Source organism: Eretmochelys imbricata, chromosome 7, assembly GCF_965152235.1.
Source record: "Eretmochelys imbricata isolate rEreImb1 chromosome 7, rEreImb1.hap1, whole genome shotgun sequence".
NCBI classification, from domain to species: Eukaryota; Metazoa; Chordata; order Testudines; family Cheloniidae; genus Eretmochelys; species Eretmochelys imbricata.
In genome coordinates, this window is record NC_135578.1 from 92,853,165 (window position 1) to 92,870,963 (window position 17,799).

Below are 17,799 nucleotides of genomic sequence, written 5' to 3' on the forward strand. Positions count from 1 at the left end.
ATTTTCTTTCTCAAGGTATTATACTGGTCAAACTGGAACAATTTCTTTATAAATTACTCAATCTGAGACTTTAACTAAATAATTGAGTGAAATACTGACCTCATTAAGGTCAATGAGAGTTTTGCTCCATTGAAGTCAATGGAGCAAGAATTTTTCCCTATATATTCATCCTGTAGTGCTGTCAGGTAGTTGCCTGTGACATTGATTCTCAAAACTCTTCATTCTGCAGACTCCTTTATAAAAGATTCTCTTAAGGGCCGCTCCTAAAACCCCATTTCTCCACTGCTTCGTTCCTAAAATATTTTATTTGCTAGACCACCAAGAGGGTGTCAGCATGGATGCTTGTCTGCTGAGCATAGTCTGAGACCAGTCACCATGAGAGCCTAATTTTGGGGATAAAAAATGTAACTACGGCATATGGTAAAAAGATGCTGTTGCCAGGAAATACAGGATAATTGCTTACCAACTAAATATGTTGGGTTCTGACTCTGGCAGGGTGAACTTGCTCCTACCTACTTTCTAGCCTGCAAGTGGCTTGGGAACTTGCTTCTGGTAAAATACCTCATGCAATTTATTTTCTTTTCCGCCACCTTTATAGACTAAGAGAATTTCTATAAGATAGCCCTCCTTCACCCGTTACAATATATTAAAGTCTTATACAGTTGCATGAAGTATAAAAATTGGTGATGCAGTGTATAAAAGCAATACTAATGTTTCATGTAAGTGCATTCTACCCCCAGTAAAAAATCTTTACTTGTTAATATATACCTGCATATCAATGCTTATTTGTAAATACACAAGTTGATTGTATTTTTGGCACATGTATAAGTTTCATCTTTCTATTCATTATAGCAAATCCTATTCAAAAGTCACATTAAAAGTTATATTTATTCTGTCGATAAAGGGTAGCCAAAATGAAATCGAGGTTGAGCTATTAGCAGTTTTGTTACTGAATTCCCCACCCCATCTCCTCTCAGAGCTTTGAAGTCTGAGTTTTTAATTATCACTGACAATAAAGGAATCAAGAGGTAATCAAACCCATGCTGCTTCTTGCTCAGCAAAAGGAGACTTTCACCTTCCTGAAGCAGGAATGCAAGATACCATGTTAACCTTTATATCTAGCGTCTTGCTCAGTACATTTACTCTTGCTCAGCATTTATCTTAAGGCTGTCTTCAGACTATAATATTGTTTTCATTCATTTGGGTGTGCTAAAATATGATCAACCCTCTGCCTCCCTCTGTAGAGGCTGAGATCATTTCTAAAATGTTTTCAAAAGACTAGGAAACCAGAGGTTTTCTAAACTACTGTGCTGTTACCATGTGACGCCACAGTATACAAGCCACTGAGCCAGCACTAACTTTGAAATACTGAATCAAATGAGAAGTAGACATTTGAGAAATTAATAGTTAAGGGAGCAATATATAGTTGTCTGATTTGTGTGTGTGTGGGTGCTGAATTCTTTGAGTTACAGGAATTTTCTTATGAGTTTCAAATCATTAAGACTCAGTTAATCCATCACTTGGCTGATTTAACTTTCATTATCAATGGAAAAAATTCTAGCATGCATTTATGCAGTTTCATATTAAATCTCTTTGGGAAATTTTTACCATTTATTAGAATATTTTAGTTTTCCCAGAGGTATGCAAGCTCAATCAGTGGTGTGGGACTGAAATTTCTAGTATTTTCTCTCAATCTGGGAACAAAAATCCTCAGGGTTCATCCATCTTAATGAAACGGAACCATGAAACAGGAAGTGTAGAATGAGTCTTTAACATCATACAAAGCTTTTTGTATGACATTAAAGGTTCCATGAGAATGTGAAATTTCACTAAGTTAAAATAACTTTGTTCTATATGAGCCAGAAGTGTGTGTTTTCTAGTAAAAGAATCCCTGACTTTCAAGCATGCCTCAGTGAAATTAGTTCTGCAGCTTCATGAAGGCCATTCTAGCAGATGTTTTCGTAGCCTGCCAGAATGCATCTTTCTCACCCTGTGCTTTAACCAGTATTACTTGTACATGTGATGATAAAAATAGCTTATTGGCAAGACCTAAAATATGTTGACTTATGTAGGGCCTGCAATTGATAGTGAAGTACCAAGTTTTACAGTAATATACAACATTATGTCTTAATGGAAGTTCCGGATTATTGCATTATAGTGATGATCTTGTTCTTAGTGTATATTTTTGTGTACATCACATGCAAAATGCCATTGCAAGTGGTAGTGTTTGGCAAACTTATTACCAATTTTAGCAGAGAGCAGTGATTGAATGACATAGAGCTTCTCTACCTTGGAGGTTGTTCTTCAGCAGCTGGGTTGAGAGGAGGGATGATTTTATAATTATGGAACTGGATTGGCACTCGGGAGACCTGGATTCTGTTCCTGGCTCTGCCATAGTCTGTTTCATCTTGAGCAAGTCACTTAGTCTCTTTACTAACAGTGAGGAGAGTGATAAGAGCCAATATATGCAAAAATACTTGTCTGGTAGATTGTTTATATACAAATGTTTCACCGTATTGGACTTCATTTTCCATTATTCCTCCACTTAATATAATCACTAAATTCACCTTAAAAAGGAGAGAGAAACCAGTCAGTTTGTCTTGAAATGGTCCAGAATGTCATCCATATATTGAATTCAGAAATGACTTGTTTTCAGAAACCTTCCTGCCAAATCCATAGAGGAGGCTTTACGTCACAGACAAGAGTATGATGAAATGGTGGCAGAGGCAAAAAAACGAGGTATGTTAGCTAACTATAACCATGGTAATACAGTTCTATTTTCTATCTCAAAAATGAGAGAATAAGGACATTTTTAGCTTCTAGGCCAGTATTTACATTAAAGACTACATTTCTGGGCTAATACTACTCATGTGCTGCAGAACTCACAGGCACACTCACAGTTTAAACCAGACCACCAGTCTCAACTTGTAGCCTTAATTTCATCACTGTTGTGAATAAGTGAATTCTTACATTGAATATAGTCTCCAACGCTTAAGTGGAAACTTGTTTTAACTTTTCGTGCAGTATGGTCAGTTGGAAACTTTCTAGGTACTTAAATCTTCCCAGCTACCAGTGCCACCATCACAATTACTATTTGTTAGGGCCAGATCTTCAAAAGGGCACATGCACCCCTGAGGATGCCAAGGAACTTCAAAGATCACATGCATGCAAATCCCAGCTTGTCCATGTGCTTATCAAAGACTTCACCTTTGCACCCCCCTTTTATTTTTGATAACAGTGGATCCTCCAAACAAAACTTTATTATTCTGAATATGTAAACCACAAGATAGTATCTAAAAGCCATTGAGCTGCCTTTAAATTAGTCATATAGGTAGGTATGGGAATTGTCACAATGAAGCCCACCGACAGCCATTCCGGGTCCCAGGGCAGAACAGTCAGTGGGCCCACTAGAAAGTGATGGCTGAGGTTTACAACACTACTTTTTATCCTATTGATAGCACATTAGAACCCACTGTATGTAAGTTGTGGCGTTGCTTGGTATAGTTAACTTTTTTTTCCAGTTATGGCACCAGTATTAAACAAATTGTGAGCCTAAATGTAAGATGTAGAATTTGTTATTTTGAATTATATATTTAAATTAAAAACATTATGGAATGAAATTGGAGGGCAACGAAAATGATTAGGGGGCTAGGGCACATGACTTATGAGGAGAGGCTGAGGGAACTGGGGTTATTTCGTCTGCAGAAGAGAAGAATGAGGAGAGATTTGATAGCAACCTTCAACTACCTGGTATGAAATTAATTCTTTATGGGATATGAAGGATCACATACAGTACATATACTATGGAAGAGGAAGTTGAATAAAACATAAACACACATTTTCATTGCTAGGAAAAATATTGGACTTTAGCTGATCTTGAGAGGAAAAGTCATTTGTATGCATGTGCATGCATTGCATCTTTGGACAGAGATCAGTCTTATTGATCGTGATATACTGAACTGGCTGAAAAAGTCATAGCCAAAGGTGCCTTCCTGAATATTGCTAGATATTTGTTTAAGATACAGATATGTGAAGCAACAATGGCATTTACTGAAGTGTGTGGGTGCGTGTGGTACTGCTTCTCCCGTGGCTGGTGCCCAGCAAGCTGCCGCTGGTTGTGCTTTTCTGGCATGGCTAGGGCTTCCACATGTCTGCCTGGCGGCCTTTGCCGCCGCCGGTACTATCCCGGGCATGCCTAGGAGCCCTGTGGCCCCCCTGGGCAATTGACCCCTTTGCCCCCTACTGTCAGTGGGCCTGTCACAGTAAACCAAAATTATTACTACATATAACTTCCATTGCAATAGCACGGAAAACCCCTAATAAGAATTGGGGCCCTTTGTCTTTTATGTGGAATTTCCTGGCCCAGTAGTTCTTTTCTAGAATGTGAATGCAGTGTTTGCAGAATCAAGCCCTAAGTTTGATAGCTTACTATTTCTCAGGTGGTAAAATATGGTTGTATATTTTTCCTACAGCCGTAAATACAAGTGTAGCATCTTGTACTATTATGTGTTAATCCATGAGAGTAATTTGTGTAGAAAATGCACAGTGACTAACACAAGAACCTGCGTACCAAACAAAATGTACTTTAAAAGGCTGTACAAAATCAAATATTAGTGTTCACAATGTGTACACAAGGGGTCGAGTTAAACTTGTGTATACTGGTGAACTTTGGCAGTTCTGACTTATCAGTGCTTAACCATATAATTTTTTAATGTAGCTTTTAATTTCCTAGAACTTTTTTTAAAAGAAAAGCTAGACACTATTAGGATGCCCTGTCCTATCCTATGTTAAGGAGCGCCCCCCCCCACCATGTTCATTTGGACCTGCAAAGTGTTACCCTACAAGATGTATGGAGACAGAGGGTAGGTCTCCATACCTTGCATATCTAAAAGATGCAGAGTGACTAAGGCAAGGGACTGCAGAACTCTGCCCCATTCACTGTACCCCTTGCAAAAGATACACTGCATGAGATGAGGACTCCTGCAGATCTTGTTTTTATTAACTGTGCGTGGCCTGCTGCACACTTTATAAAATGCAACATTTCATGCATATTGTTCTAGTGCACACTAGATAAGGTGTACTGCATAGCTTACCTTCAGTTTCAATAAAAAGCAGTTAAAAACAAGCTGTGACACTTCAACTGAATATGCCAAATGATCAGTGGCTTTAACACAGCTGAATCCAGATCAGTTTTCAACAGAATACCATTTCCTTCAGTGCCACAACACATCTCAGTGCAAGGCCAAACTTCAGTATTTTACCATGAGCCATTTCAGTGCTAGACCTTCCTCTTTAAAAAACAAGGGGAGGAGGATAGTGGATCCTTTTTATCATAGGAAAATAATTTTGCTCTTTGTACAATCAAGAATAACTGAATTTAAAAAAAAAAAAGTTTAAGCAAAACCAAAGTCCTCTTCCTGGAAGAGATAAAGCCTGTTAAACTGAATCCCAATAGGTGAAAGTTTCAGAAAACTGAATAACTGAAAGTGGGTTTAGAATGCAGATGTTTGGATTTTAAATTTCACTATTGTTGCTAATGCTCTAGCTATAATTTACTGTAGTTACACTGTGATTGATGGAATTCTCCAGTGTGTAAGAACTACTGTAAATTCAGATGCTCAGGACATACAGCTATAATAGAGGTAAAAAACATGCTATTGGCAGAACCTGGTATAGAACTCGCTTTACTAGACATTTTGTATATAGCAGTGTTAATCGTGCTAAAGGAGTGCTTCTAGTTTGTATTCATTCTAATCAGATTTCTGTTGGTCCAGACTACTGGCTTTATTTAATTAACTTGGAAATTTGGTAATAAGTCATCTACTCAAAGATTATAGGTTAAGTCCTGTGGGATTTCTCCGAAGATTAATTACAATTCTGATAAGCTTAACATCTTCTAAAACATATAATTTCTTGGCTTGTCAAAGACTTTGCTGTAAGAAGAGAGCTTTTGCTTGTGTGTGTGTGTTCTTCAGTAGTTTCCGTCTGAGGTTATTTTAATGCAAACACTTTATCAAATTATGCAGTACTGTGCAGTAATCTAAAAATAGATTGCCGCTCATATGGCTTGAGGAGAAATCCCATACCTCTAAAGTTTTTTAAATTTTGAAAACCAGCAGTAGATGTTGGGCACTATTCTTTCAGCAGTATTTATGCCGCCACTGGACTAACCGTCAGTTGCTTTCTGAATACAGTTGGACAAAGAGTTCTCTTGGGATTGTGATCTGCTGATTGGCAAAGCGCATGATGGCTGAACAGGCAGTAGCAATGTTTCTATCTCTGCTTCGTAATCATATCCTGTAAAGAAAGACTATCTCCCATGACCTTAAAACAAACAAACCCAAAACAAAAGAAAAATACTTTTTTTATATGCTAACTTGTACCAAGGCACCTCTTCCATTATCAAAATGAAAGCAAAATGTTAACGTGTTAAAGAGCAGCCATTTGATTGTTTATATGGAATCGCACACAATACACATGCTGGAAGGGAGTGTCTGCTTCGAAAAGTGACTAAAAATAGTACCTTCTTACTGGACAGATATGCTCCTTGTGCATATTGAGGCACATCTGCTAACTTCAGTGACAAAAATGAGCTATTACTGTGCTCTTCCTCTCATTAGCTCAGCAGAGTCAAAATAATCTTAACAGAGCTGTTTTTCAGGTTCCAGTGGAGAATAATGAAACATATGGTTATTTACAAAACTAAAGATAGTGGGATGCACATGTAGTTGTGGGAATATTTTTTCCTCTGGAACTTTTGGACTAGGCTGGTACATGCTGGAATGTTTTACTACCACATCCTCTAAGCTGCCATTGTTTGCTCCAGAATCTCAGCTTTTTGTCTGTTCCCCTTTTAAAAGAGGCAAGCACCAGCGATATGACAGCAGGAACAACAATGCATGCTGCAACAGGGGTATGTGGAGAAAGATAAAGAAGTTCTTGGAAAGATAAGAGAGAATGGCTTGACAGAAAAGAAAAAAGTCAAAACAGCATGTGGAGGTATCATAAAAGCAAAAGATGGAAGATTTTTAATGAAAGTAGAACAAAAGGAACAATGGTGAGAATATTTTAATGAAGTACTCAACTAGCCAGGGCCAACAATTCCAATGGATGTGAAGAATTAAATCTCACTGCTAGAAATTTCAGAAGCAGAAACAAGAAGCAGCTAAAAATGGCAAAGTGCCAGGTCAAGATAAGATCACGGCTAAAATGTGTAAAGCTGTGGAGGAGGTGGTAGTTCATGGAAAAATATACCCTTTGTGATACAGTTTAAGGGAGAGAATTCTGCCCAGAAGAGGGAAGAAAGGTGTGATCTACAAATTCCAAAAAAGGAAAACCACTGATAAGCAACATCTGGCAAGGAATAATGCTACTTTCTATACTGGAAAAAGAAAAGGAGTACTTGTGGCACCTTAGAGACTAACCAATTTAAGGTGCCACAAGTACTCCTTTTCTTTTTGCGAATACAGATTAACACAGCTGTTATACTGGAAAAGTGTTCTGTAGTGCACTATTGGGAGGTGGGGGAACTGGTCATAGATGAAAAACTGCATCTGGAGCAAGTAGGCTTTAGACCAGAAAGATTGTGTACAGACTACATCTTCACCCTGAGATTGATTGATTGAGAAAGGCCTTGCTTACAGGAGAAGATTAATCTTGAACTTTATAGATTTCACCAAAACTTTGGACTGCATTTATAGAGTTGCTATGGAAGGTCTTGCGACAATATGTGCTTCTTAGAAAGATCATGACATGGGCCAGGATGCTGTGTAAGGACAAAATGGAGAGACTATCTGATTTGATATAGTCACTGGAGCACAACAGGGATGCATTTTATCACTTTTCCTCTTCTGCATTGTGATAGATTATGTGACATGAAAAGCATCTTAAAAGGAAGAAACCATTATATGGAGTAGAGGAAAACTTAAGGATCTCCTTTGCAGATGACGTGTTCTATTGGACACATGATGATGCTATGAAAAAGACCAGTACCAATGACAAGTGTGAGGCCACCAAAGTAGAATTAAGAATTATCCGGAAGAAAATGAAAGTCATGATCATTGAAGGAGGTTAGCAGTGATGGTTCAGAAGTGATGATGAAGTATACAGCATGGCTAATGAGTTTGTGTATCTTGGAAGCACAGTTAGTGCCGATGGCCAACTCCATAAAGAAGTGGAAGGCAAGTGGAGCCTTTTTCAATGCTAGCAGCTGTCCGGAAAAGCAACGAGATTCACACAAGAACAAAGATCAAGTTTTGTGGTGCCATTGTGACACTCGCATTATCTGCTTCTGAAACTTGGCAAATGCCAGAATCCTACAACAGGAAACTTAATCCATTCCATCAGAGATGCTTGTGAAGAATACTTAGTGTCTGCTGGTGGGATTAAGTAACCAACAACTGATATATGGCACAAAGGACTGGCCAGCAGACTGTAAAGACAATTATTTGAGAAAGAAGATTGTAGTTGTTTTAGACCGGTTGTACAGATATCAAAAAAACTGTATTCCTAGACAAGCCCTGGATTGGATACTACCTGGGAGAAGTCGGAAAAGAGGAAACCAATAGATGACATATAAGAAAACCATTGAGAAAGATGCTGCTGTCATGGAAACAGACTATAATGGAGGAAGAAACATGGCATTAGATGGTGGAAAGACTGGATTGCTTTGTGTCACAAGAGCATCTAAACCCTCACCCTGCTTCCCAATTTGACCCTTTTTGGGGGGTGATCTATGAAAGGATAGAAGCCAGCTTGAATCTCAGGCCCTAAGATTGATTTGCATGGTTGGGTTTGGAGAAAAACACTTTTATGATAAACTGAGTACATTTGACATGGAAATCCTTTAGCTACAGTAAACGTGGAACACTGCATTGCTATTTTTATAGTCACTTTTCAAAGCAGGACTACATTTTAAGCTAACAATGAGGCATGTAAGAAGACCTATGTATTTGTACATGACTTGTCTTCTAGGGAAATGAGTTTATTTAAAAAACTAATTTGATAATCCCTGCTTTCAGTCTCTGAAGCAGTTCATATGCATATGTCTAACTCTTAGCTTTGACCTTTTCCGGAGACCATCAGAATATTTAATTATCTAACTCAGTGCTCCTATAGTATCATGCATTAAAACATTGTCTATTTTAACATTAGAAATTAAAGAAGCACATAAAAGGAAAAGAATAATGAAAGAACGATTCAAGCAAGAGGAAAATATTGCTAGTGCTATGGTGATTTGGATCAATGAAATATTACCTAACTGGGAAGGCATGTGAGTAAATATGTTTTTTCTAGTGTAAGTCTAATACAAATGTGGTTTGGTTTTTTTTCTCCTCTTAGAACACAGAGGAACCACCAACTTCATGTTCTTTCTCTATACTCCTGACCATATGTTGGACTGATCCTACTAGTCAAAGAAAGTTTATATCCCATCATTAGTGCCTCAGATGTGATGAAGAATTATTATAGCAACATGAGATGTTCCTTACAGTGGGCTGCTAGGCATTGCGGTCTTAACCCTTTTCAGTCCAAGAACATAAGCAGAGAGCTTCAAATTTTGACTTGGGTAGTAGCATGTTATGTTACTGCTAAACTGCTCAGTGAGGTCAGGAAACAGAAATTGCTAAATTTCCTGTTTTTTTGTTTTTTTTGTTTTGTTTTTTGCTTTGTTTTCCCCTAGGCATACTACCCGAAGAGTTCGAGAATTGTGGTGGCAGGGGTTACCCCCAAGTGTTCGTGGGAAGGTCTGGAGTCTAGCTATAGGAAATGAATTAAATATTACTCATGGTGCGTGTCATGTATACATACTTTTATGCACAATTCTTTACTTTGTTTATCCAAATGTGTACCTATCTTCCCCACCCCTCCTTTCTTTCCTTTGTTTGCTGTCTCTGATATGGGGGGATGATCCCTTTTACAGATCAGGTAATCAGAAATCTTGCACTTTGCCACTGAATGTTTGTCAGCTTATATGAAGCTTTTTCTTTTAAAAAGGTCAGAATATAGTGAGTTTAATACAGTTTTTAAAATGAAGAAAAAAGTCAGGTTTGAAGAAAACCACTGACACCTTTAGGATGTATTTATTATAGAAATAATATTTCACATCCTTATAAGCAGAGTCCTTTGTGAGCTATGAGGACTTTTTGTTTCCATTCTAAACATCTCTTTTCATTGCTATGTAACTAATATACAAAAATTGCACAACTTTTTATTCTGGGGCACACCTTTTGCATATAAAGACACATTTTCCCCCAAAGATACATAAAGGAACGTTTTTTTCACTTGTGGATGAGAGTAATTAAAAATCTAAGTTGAGGACTGAATTTAGGTATTTGTGATTTTTGTGTGGGCAGGGGGAATGCTTGAATAATATGTACTTAAATGAGTGTGGTTATAATATGCTCTAATGACCTCCAGCTCATTTAAAAAAGAATAAAAAGGCTGAGTTGTGTTTAAAACTTGGTGCTAACTTCATTCACACAATTTTTACAAAATTTTATGCATTGCACAAGTTTTAAATATTGACCTGCTTCAAAACTATTTCAGTTCATCAGGCATTTAACCCAGGCTATCAAAATGAGTGTTTGCAAGAGCATAATGTCCAACTAAGTGCTTTTCTATTCCTTATATATTGTATATACTATTAATGAGTACTCTGCCTGGTATATGTGTGGTTTTTTGTTGTTGTTTTGGGGTTTTTTTAATAAAGTGCTCTGATGCTATGGACTGTTGAATAGCAAATAAAACACAGCAAATAAACTCTTTTTATATAGCTAAAAGACAGGTAGAAGAGCTCTTCTAAATTCTGTTGAAGACGTGACATAGAGGAAAAGCTCTGGTATACTGTGCCAATGCTTAGGAAAGAGGAGTGATGGTTCAATTCCCTGACAGTTTTGTGGTGTGTGTGTGTGTGTGTTTTAATTGCAAATAAAAAAAAATTTCCCAATCCCAAACACTGTAAAAGTAGCAGTTTGGGTAGGCCAAGACACGTCTTCAGAGGTAAAAAGCAGTGTACAATCAAACACTGATTGGTTGCACCTTCACAAGTTCTTTATAATATCAATTTTTAATGGAAATTTCAAAGTAAATTTACTAGCTTTTCATTCTAAAAATAAGTGATAGTAATTCTTGAGCCTTACATAAGACGTGTACATTTGGTGAGACTAAGGAAGTATGAGAATACAAGACATGGAACAGAGAACAATTGATCACTATCCTCGTTATAACCGCCTTTAACATATTCGAAGACTTATTGACCCCCTCCCCCAGTCATCTTTTCTCAAGACTAAACATACCCAGTTTTTAAACCTTTCCTCAGAGGTCAGGTTTACTAAGCCTTTTATCGTTGTTGTTGCTCTCCTCTGGACTCTCTCCAGTTTGTCCACATCTTTCCCAGAACTGGACACAGTACTCTTCTGCTTTTACAAGTGGGTTTGTTTCAATAAATGTGTAATGAAAACAAGGATTTTTGTTTCTTTGTTGATTCGAATATTCATCACCGAACAAAGCATAATACAGTAGATATCTCTGGAACTCTGTGTAAAAGTGTAATGCAGTGAAATTTTAGTAACCTCATCTAATGGATTTTCTCATTTTAAGATCCTAGACTATAGATTTTTGGGGGGAGGGGCAATAGAGACCAGAGCTAAAGAGCTCTGTTTTGATTATTTTTCATTATACTTGTGTATGTTGGCTATGTTTTTGCTGTGTTTTTTTGCAGAACTCTATGAAATCTTCTTATCCAGAGCCAAGGAACGATGGAAAAGCTTCAGTGAGACAAATTCAGAGAATGATATAGAAGGTGTGTTCTTACAATGATAATACCAAACATGATTTGCATGGCTTTTTGTATGGTTTGACATACAGATGGGCAAATGTCTGAAGGCTCAGAGGTTCAATTCAGATGAGAATTAAAACCTTCAGTGTGTTCAGGTCCAGTTTGTCCTTGATGCTTTTTTCTTGTAGCAGGTCACCGAATGTATACCCTCTAGCACTCCCCAGGCCAAGAGAGGTGCCTGCAAAAAGACATGTTGGTGGGAGCAGTTTCTTAATGTCAAAATTAATTTTTAAGTTGATGTTTTTCCTTTTGAGTCTTTGAAAATCCAGTGACGACGATGTCCTTACAACAGCCTTGAGACGGGAAAGTATTAGCAACCGTTTTAGAGATGGGAAACTGAGAGATGAAGAGATTAAGTGATTTGCCTGAGGTCTTCGTCCCAGTCTGGTTCCTAACCGCAAGACCCTTTTGGCCCTCTCAGATCTATAAAATGGGGATATTAACATTTGTTTATATACATACATCTGTGTAATTCTAAATCCTCTGCATTTTCCAATTTTGTCGCAAATTTCTTCAGTTACATGTTGCGGGGGATGGCTTACCTTTATTGTTGAAAAAATCCTTGCCATAAGTGGTGGTTTATTGTGCTGCTATTACTGAGATTTTTCCTATAAAATGTCATTTCATAAAATTATTTTTGTTTTGTTGTACTTTAAGTAGGGGTACTGTTTTTGTAGAGGTTAATAAAATGTTTACTACCCTAACAATCACTTTGTTTTTTTCAAAACACACCAGTTCAAAAATATAGCAGTCATGAAAATATTTTTGTCCACGTTTCTGCTTAGACCATCCAAATTTTCTTTGCCAGTAAATTACTCAGGCTTTCCTCAGTCAACATCTGTGACTAATCTGAGGCAAACTGTGTTTTTAAAAATCTTTGTGTATATGAGTATGACACAAAGCTTGATTATCTTTGGCATACATATTTAAATGACTTTAATGTCCTTTTTGTTTTTGCACTGTATTACCGCCACCAGTTTGATTTAATTTTTTTTATTAGTAGTATCACCTTTCAAGCAGAATGTTCAGTTGCTTTTTCTTGACACCCTTAAAAAGGAAAAATGGGGTTCTAGCTCCGGTTTAACGTATTCATATTGTATTTATGTTGCTTTTCTTATAAATGTACAAGGGAAGTCCAAACCAAATGGACTTGAAGTATGTTTCTCCCCCTCTTTTCTCTCCCCCACCCCCATTTTCAAGAGCAGGAAGATCTGTTAGTTGATTGTGTAGAGAAGTCCAGAAAATACCAGAGATTTTACTTTATGTATTTAGATTGGCCTTAATTCTTTTAGCAAAATATTAATCTTCTTTTTAACATCTTTCCAAAAGCTTTTCTAATCTCATGTATTTTCAGGTTTTCTCTATTTTTCTCCTCAAATAACTTTCTAGCTTTTAAATGTTGGCAGGTATGGCTACCGCCTACAACAGTATTTATTTTACTGATGAGCATTTATTAATGGAAACTTAAGTTTTTACTTACTCTGAATTTTATACACATTTAATAAGAGAAAATGAAATTTCACGAAGTGACTTTTTTTGTAGTCCAGGAAGATTTAAAAAAGAAAAACACCACTGTTAAGAGCCAACTTGAAATGAGTTACAGAAATTTAATATTAATTTTCCATTCTACTTAATTTATTTAAAACTAATATACTCCAGTTTTCACGACAGTGCAGTTCCTGAAACCTGTCTTTAAGCAGATTGCCATGTGGTATCTTGATGTCAAACAGTTCTTAGTGGTTGCTGCTAACCAATTGAAAAAGCTAGTTGGCAATTCTTGAATTACTAGAGGGACAGTTCTGGATTAGTAAAGTGCCTGTTTTTAATTCTGGTTCTCCTTCATGACATTGCCTCCAGAGCCTCACTATAGGAGTTGTGTGACTCTAGCCATGTGTTTCTAGAACTGATTTTCAACAGGAGTTGGCAGTTTAGGGGCATAATACAACATGGAGGTTGCAAATTGGGTGGTGGGGAGGTCAGGGACAGGGAGGAGCAGGAGGGGATCGAGGCAGCAAGAACTTAGTGTAATGAGTCTTATTTTCTTATGCTGACCTGATCAATTTAAAAAAAATCAGGGAATGTTCCAGGTATCAGTGGGCAGAAACCTATTTTTTTTTTTGCTGGGAAATTGGAGAAACAAGAAAAGCCTGATTTTTCACTGATCTGATACTTATATAGTTTCTGGACACAGAAGTAAGGCAGTGATCTCAAAGACTTGTGGCAGGGAAGGATTAGGATGCCAAAGAGCTTCCTCAGCCTGCAGCACCAATTGGGTATTACATGAGCCTGATTTTAATGGAACTGATGGTATTAAGATCTTGTATGCTATGAATAAGCATTTCCATCCCTCTACAGTAGGGGTAGACAACCTATGGCACGCATGCCAAAGGTGGCACGCTAGCTGATTTTCAGTGGTGCACTCACTGCCCGGGTCCTGACCACTGGTCCAGTGGGCTCTGCATTTTAATTTAGTTTTTAATGAAGCTTCTTATTTTAAAAATCTTATTTACTTTACATACAAGAATGGTTTAGTTATATCTTAAAGACTTATAGAAAGAGACCTTCTAAAAACTTTAAAAAGTATTACTGGCACGCAAAACCTTAAATTAGAGTGAATAAATGAAGACTCGGCACACCACTTCTGAAACGTTGCTTACCTCTGCTCTACAGTTAGGTTGCTCTCTACAAGGGCTCAAGAAACGTCTGTAGCATGCCTTAGAGGGGTTCCTGTCTTGGAGGTGGGGGGAGTTAGGGTATGCAAGGAGGGGTATGCAGCCTGTAACAGACATTGCAGGCTAAAATATTCTAGGTTTCCATGCGTAGGGTGCACAAACACTTACAGTGAGATCCATGTGGAGAAAGGCATCTAAAAGAACTCCAGTTATTGTAAGCTAAATAGCCTCTCTTTCAAAACACTTCTCTCAGTATGTTCCTAGGTATGCAACTCTTACAATATGGCTTTGTGGAGGAAGTACATTCAGAGAACAAGAATTAACATTTTTTTCTCCTGTTTTAAACATTGACAATTTCCTGAAGTTCCTTTTGCATATGCATGTGTGACTTCATATTGACTCCTAAAGAAATGTCTATAGAACAGCATATTTTATCCATTTTCATGAGTGGCTTTTTTTGTTTACTTGCAGATGCAGGTGTGTCTGTTGCTGACCGTGAGGCCAGCCTGGAACTAATTAAGCTGGATATATCACGCACATTTCCGTCCTTCTATATTTTTCAGAAGGTGAGAGGTTTTAAAATCTGTTTCATGAAGAGGCCATAACTTTGTGAATTCACATTATGTACTGTATGTCAAGAGTGGAAGAGCTTGTGGTGTCATTTGAATGAAGTATATTTGCACTGTATGTGTCCATTCAAAAAACATGAAAGAAGTTGGGATGAGATTTTGTAGCCCTTGAACGCAAGACACCATATATGTTTTGTATGTAGCAGTGGTGGTATTCTTGAGAGTAACACCATATTAAGAATTGCTTTTTAAAATTGTAGATCCTGAAGCAAAATTAATGTGTATGGTGAAGTTGGGGATTCAGTAGTTACGAATAGCATAATAATTTAGGGTCTCACCTCTGAATCTTAAAATAATAATTGATTTGATTGGTTTAGTTACCTACATTGAGGAAAGCTTTACAAAAGTATTCACGTTTTTTTCTCTCCCCAAGGGAGGTCCATATCATGATCTCTTGCATAGTGTCTTAGGAGCATATACGTGTTACAGACCTGATGTGGGATATGTAAGTATTTGCTCTATACATTGATATATTTTAATAGTGTAGATATCAAAGCTGCTAGTTCTCTGAACTTTTATTGTGCTGTGCTACCAGCAGTTTTAAAACTAGTTCCCATCTTTATGAGTGTATGATGCATATGTCTCTGAAAAACTACTTGATGTTATGGTCAGTTATTACAGGTCAGGAAGTTCTGTAAAGAAAGTAGATTGTTGCTGTTACAATGCTCTTTTTAAAAGTCCCCAAACACTGTTGTCTAGATAAGATGGAGGTGAAACATGTCAGCAGGTAGAAACAGTAGGAGAAATTGATAGGCACTTTGCTACCTGAAAATCTAGGAGCAGAGAAGTCAGAGGTGTAAAATTTAAATGTAGCTAACTATTTATATATGCACTTAGGGAGTGTGAGCTGGGGGCATGAGAACAAATGGCATTGGCTAATAGGAATGTTACAGTAGAGTCAACTGTGTAACTAGTGTTGTCTCTGTTCCAACCTAGTTGGCTATGCCTGTACCCTTTTCCATGTGATTTATTTCCCTGTAGCAGTTTTTCCATATCCTAACAATGAATTTGGGGCCAAACTCTGTCTTTGCTGAGCTAATGAGCTCTGCATCCAGTCTGTTGTCTTCCCTACAGAGAGGGAGCATTCCAAATCCCAGAGCACCTTTAGATCACCCAAGGCCTTCCTGGAAGCTCAGTGACAAACATCCCCAACTTGCTTCTGCAAAATAAAGATGATTTTCTTGGAGCCATGTTTTCGCTGTTTTTAGCTACATGTTGTAAAGAATTTTGTAAATTACTGCTTTAACATTTTGCCTTTACTTAACCATGTTATTTTGTATACATCTCAAAATTTTGTCTAACTGGTTAATGACATATTGCAGATTATAAATATTTGCATTTACAAACATTTAAGATACTGTGCTATTTATTCTTTGTGTGCTAATTGCACTTCCCCATTGAAGGTACAAGGGATGTCCTTCATTGCCGCAGTACTCATTCTCAATCTGGAAGAGGCAGATGCTTTCATTGCCTTTGCAAATCTCCTAAACAAGCCATGCCAGCTGGCCTTTTTTCGTGTGGATCACAGCATGGTATGCTAACAGATTGTAAAGTATTAAACCTTGATTTTGTTCTTTCGTTCAGAACATATTCTTACTATTAGTAACCTTTTAATCCTTCATTTGTTTGGATAGCAAACAATTTCTAATGATGGTCAGAATTAGACAATCAGGCTAGTATGATTAATTACCTAAAGACATTCATTTCTAGAGAGAAATAAAAAAACAGAATTTGTTGTACTATAGACAAGTTTTAAGGTTTGAAGATCTTCAATTTTTGTGATACTTCCCCCCCTACAGATGCTGAAATATTTTGCAGCGTTTGAAGTATTCTTTGAAGAAAATCTCCCAAAACTATTTCTTCACTTCAAATCATATAGTCTTACTCCAGATATATACTTGATAGACTGGTAAGTTAATGGCCACAGCAAACCTGATTTAGCAACTGCCTGTGATTTCCCTATTTTGCTTCACTCCCCCATCCCCAGCAGAAGTACAGTATACGTCAAGAGTTTGTGTGGGACCAAAACTATCTTCAAACTTTGTGGGTCTCATGAACTCCTGGAGAATTACTTTGCACGGCTGCACATCCCATGGCAGCCCTGGCAGCAGCACCTAGTTCCAACATCAGTGTACATTTATGAACTAGAAGTAGAAATAACATACAATTAATTTAAAAGGCCATTTGATCTTGCTCCAATACCACATAGTTGAGATGCTTAGTTGTAACCTTGTCAGGAAGGAAGAGGCTCAAGGGAGTTTCAGAGTAACAACCGTATTAGTCTGTATTCGCAAAAAGAAAAGGAGTACTTGTGGCACCTTAGAGACTAACCAATTTATTTGAGCATAAGCTTTCGTGAGCTACAGCTCACTTGGAGTGACATTTTGGTCCAGTTGTAGTGGTAGAGGGAGCAGTAAAGGGATACTGAATAAAAGAGTAAGAGGACAGTCTGAAGGGAAAACTAAGGTAGAGGCAGAATAAAAGAATAAGAATTGAAGAAGTGAAAGGATAGACTTAGAAATAACAAACACGTAAAAGTATTTAATGTTCAAGTTGGAGGAATACACTAAAAATCAGGAGAGAAAAAGATAATGGAAGAATGGAAACAAGTTAGTACTCTAAAAATGAGGGCAAAGTACCATAATACATATTTATATACACA

General features: G+C 37.4%; 1 protein-coding gene across 1 annotated transcript in view; it reads left to right on the forward strand.

The window, feature by feature from the left end:
• TBC1D12 (TBC1 domain family member 12) overlaps nt 1–17,799 on the forward strand; it is an 84,282-nt gene that overhangs the window by 59,978 nt on the left and 6,505 nt on the right. The window contains exons 5-12 of the mRNA XM_077821629.1: nt 2,657–2,739; nt 9,154–9,271; nt 9,680–9,786; nt 11,720–11,800; nt 14,980–15,074; nt 15,511–15,582; nt 16,541–16,669; nt 16,937–17,046. Of these exons, the coding sequence (XP_077677755.1) occupies nt 2,657–2,739; nt 9,154–9,271; nt 9,680–9,786; nt 11,720–11,800; nt 14,980–15,074; nt 15,511–15,582; nt 16,541–16,669; nt 16,937–17,046 (795 nt within the window). The remainder of the gene's footprint in view (nt 1–2,656; nt 2,740–9,153; nt 9,272–9,679; nt 9,787–11,719; nt 11,801–14,979; nt 15,075–15,510; nt 15,583–16,540; nt 16,670–16,936; nt 17,047–17,799) is intronic.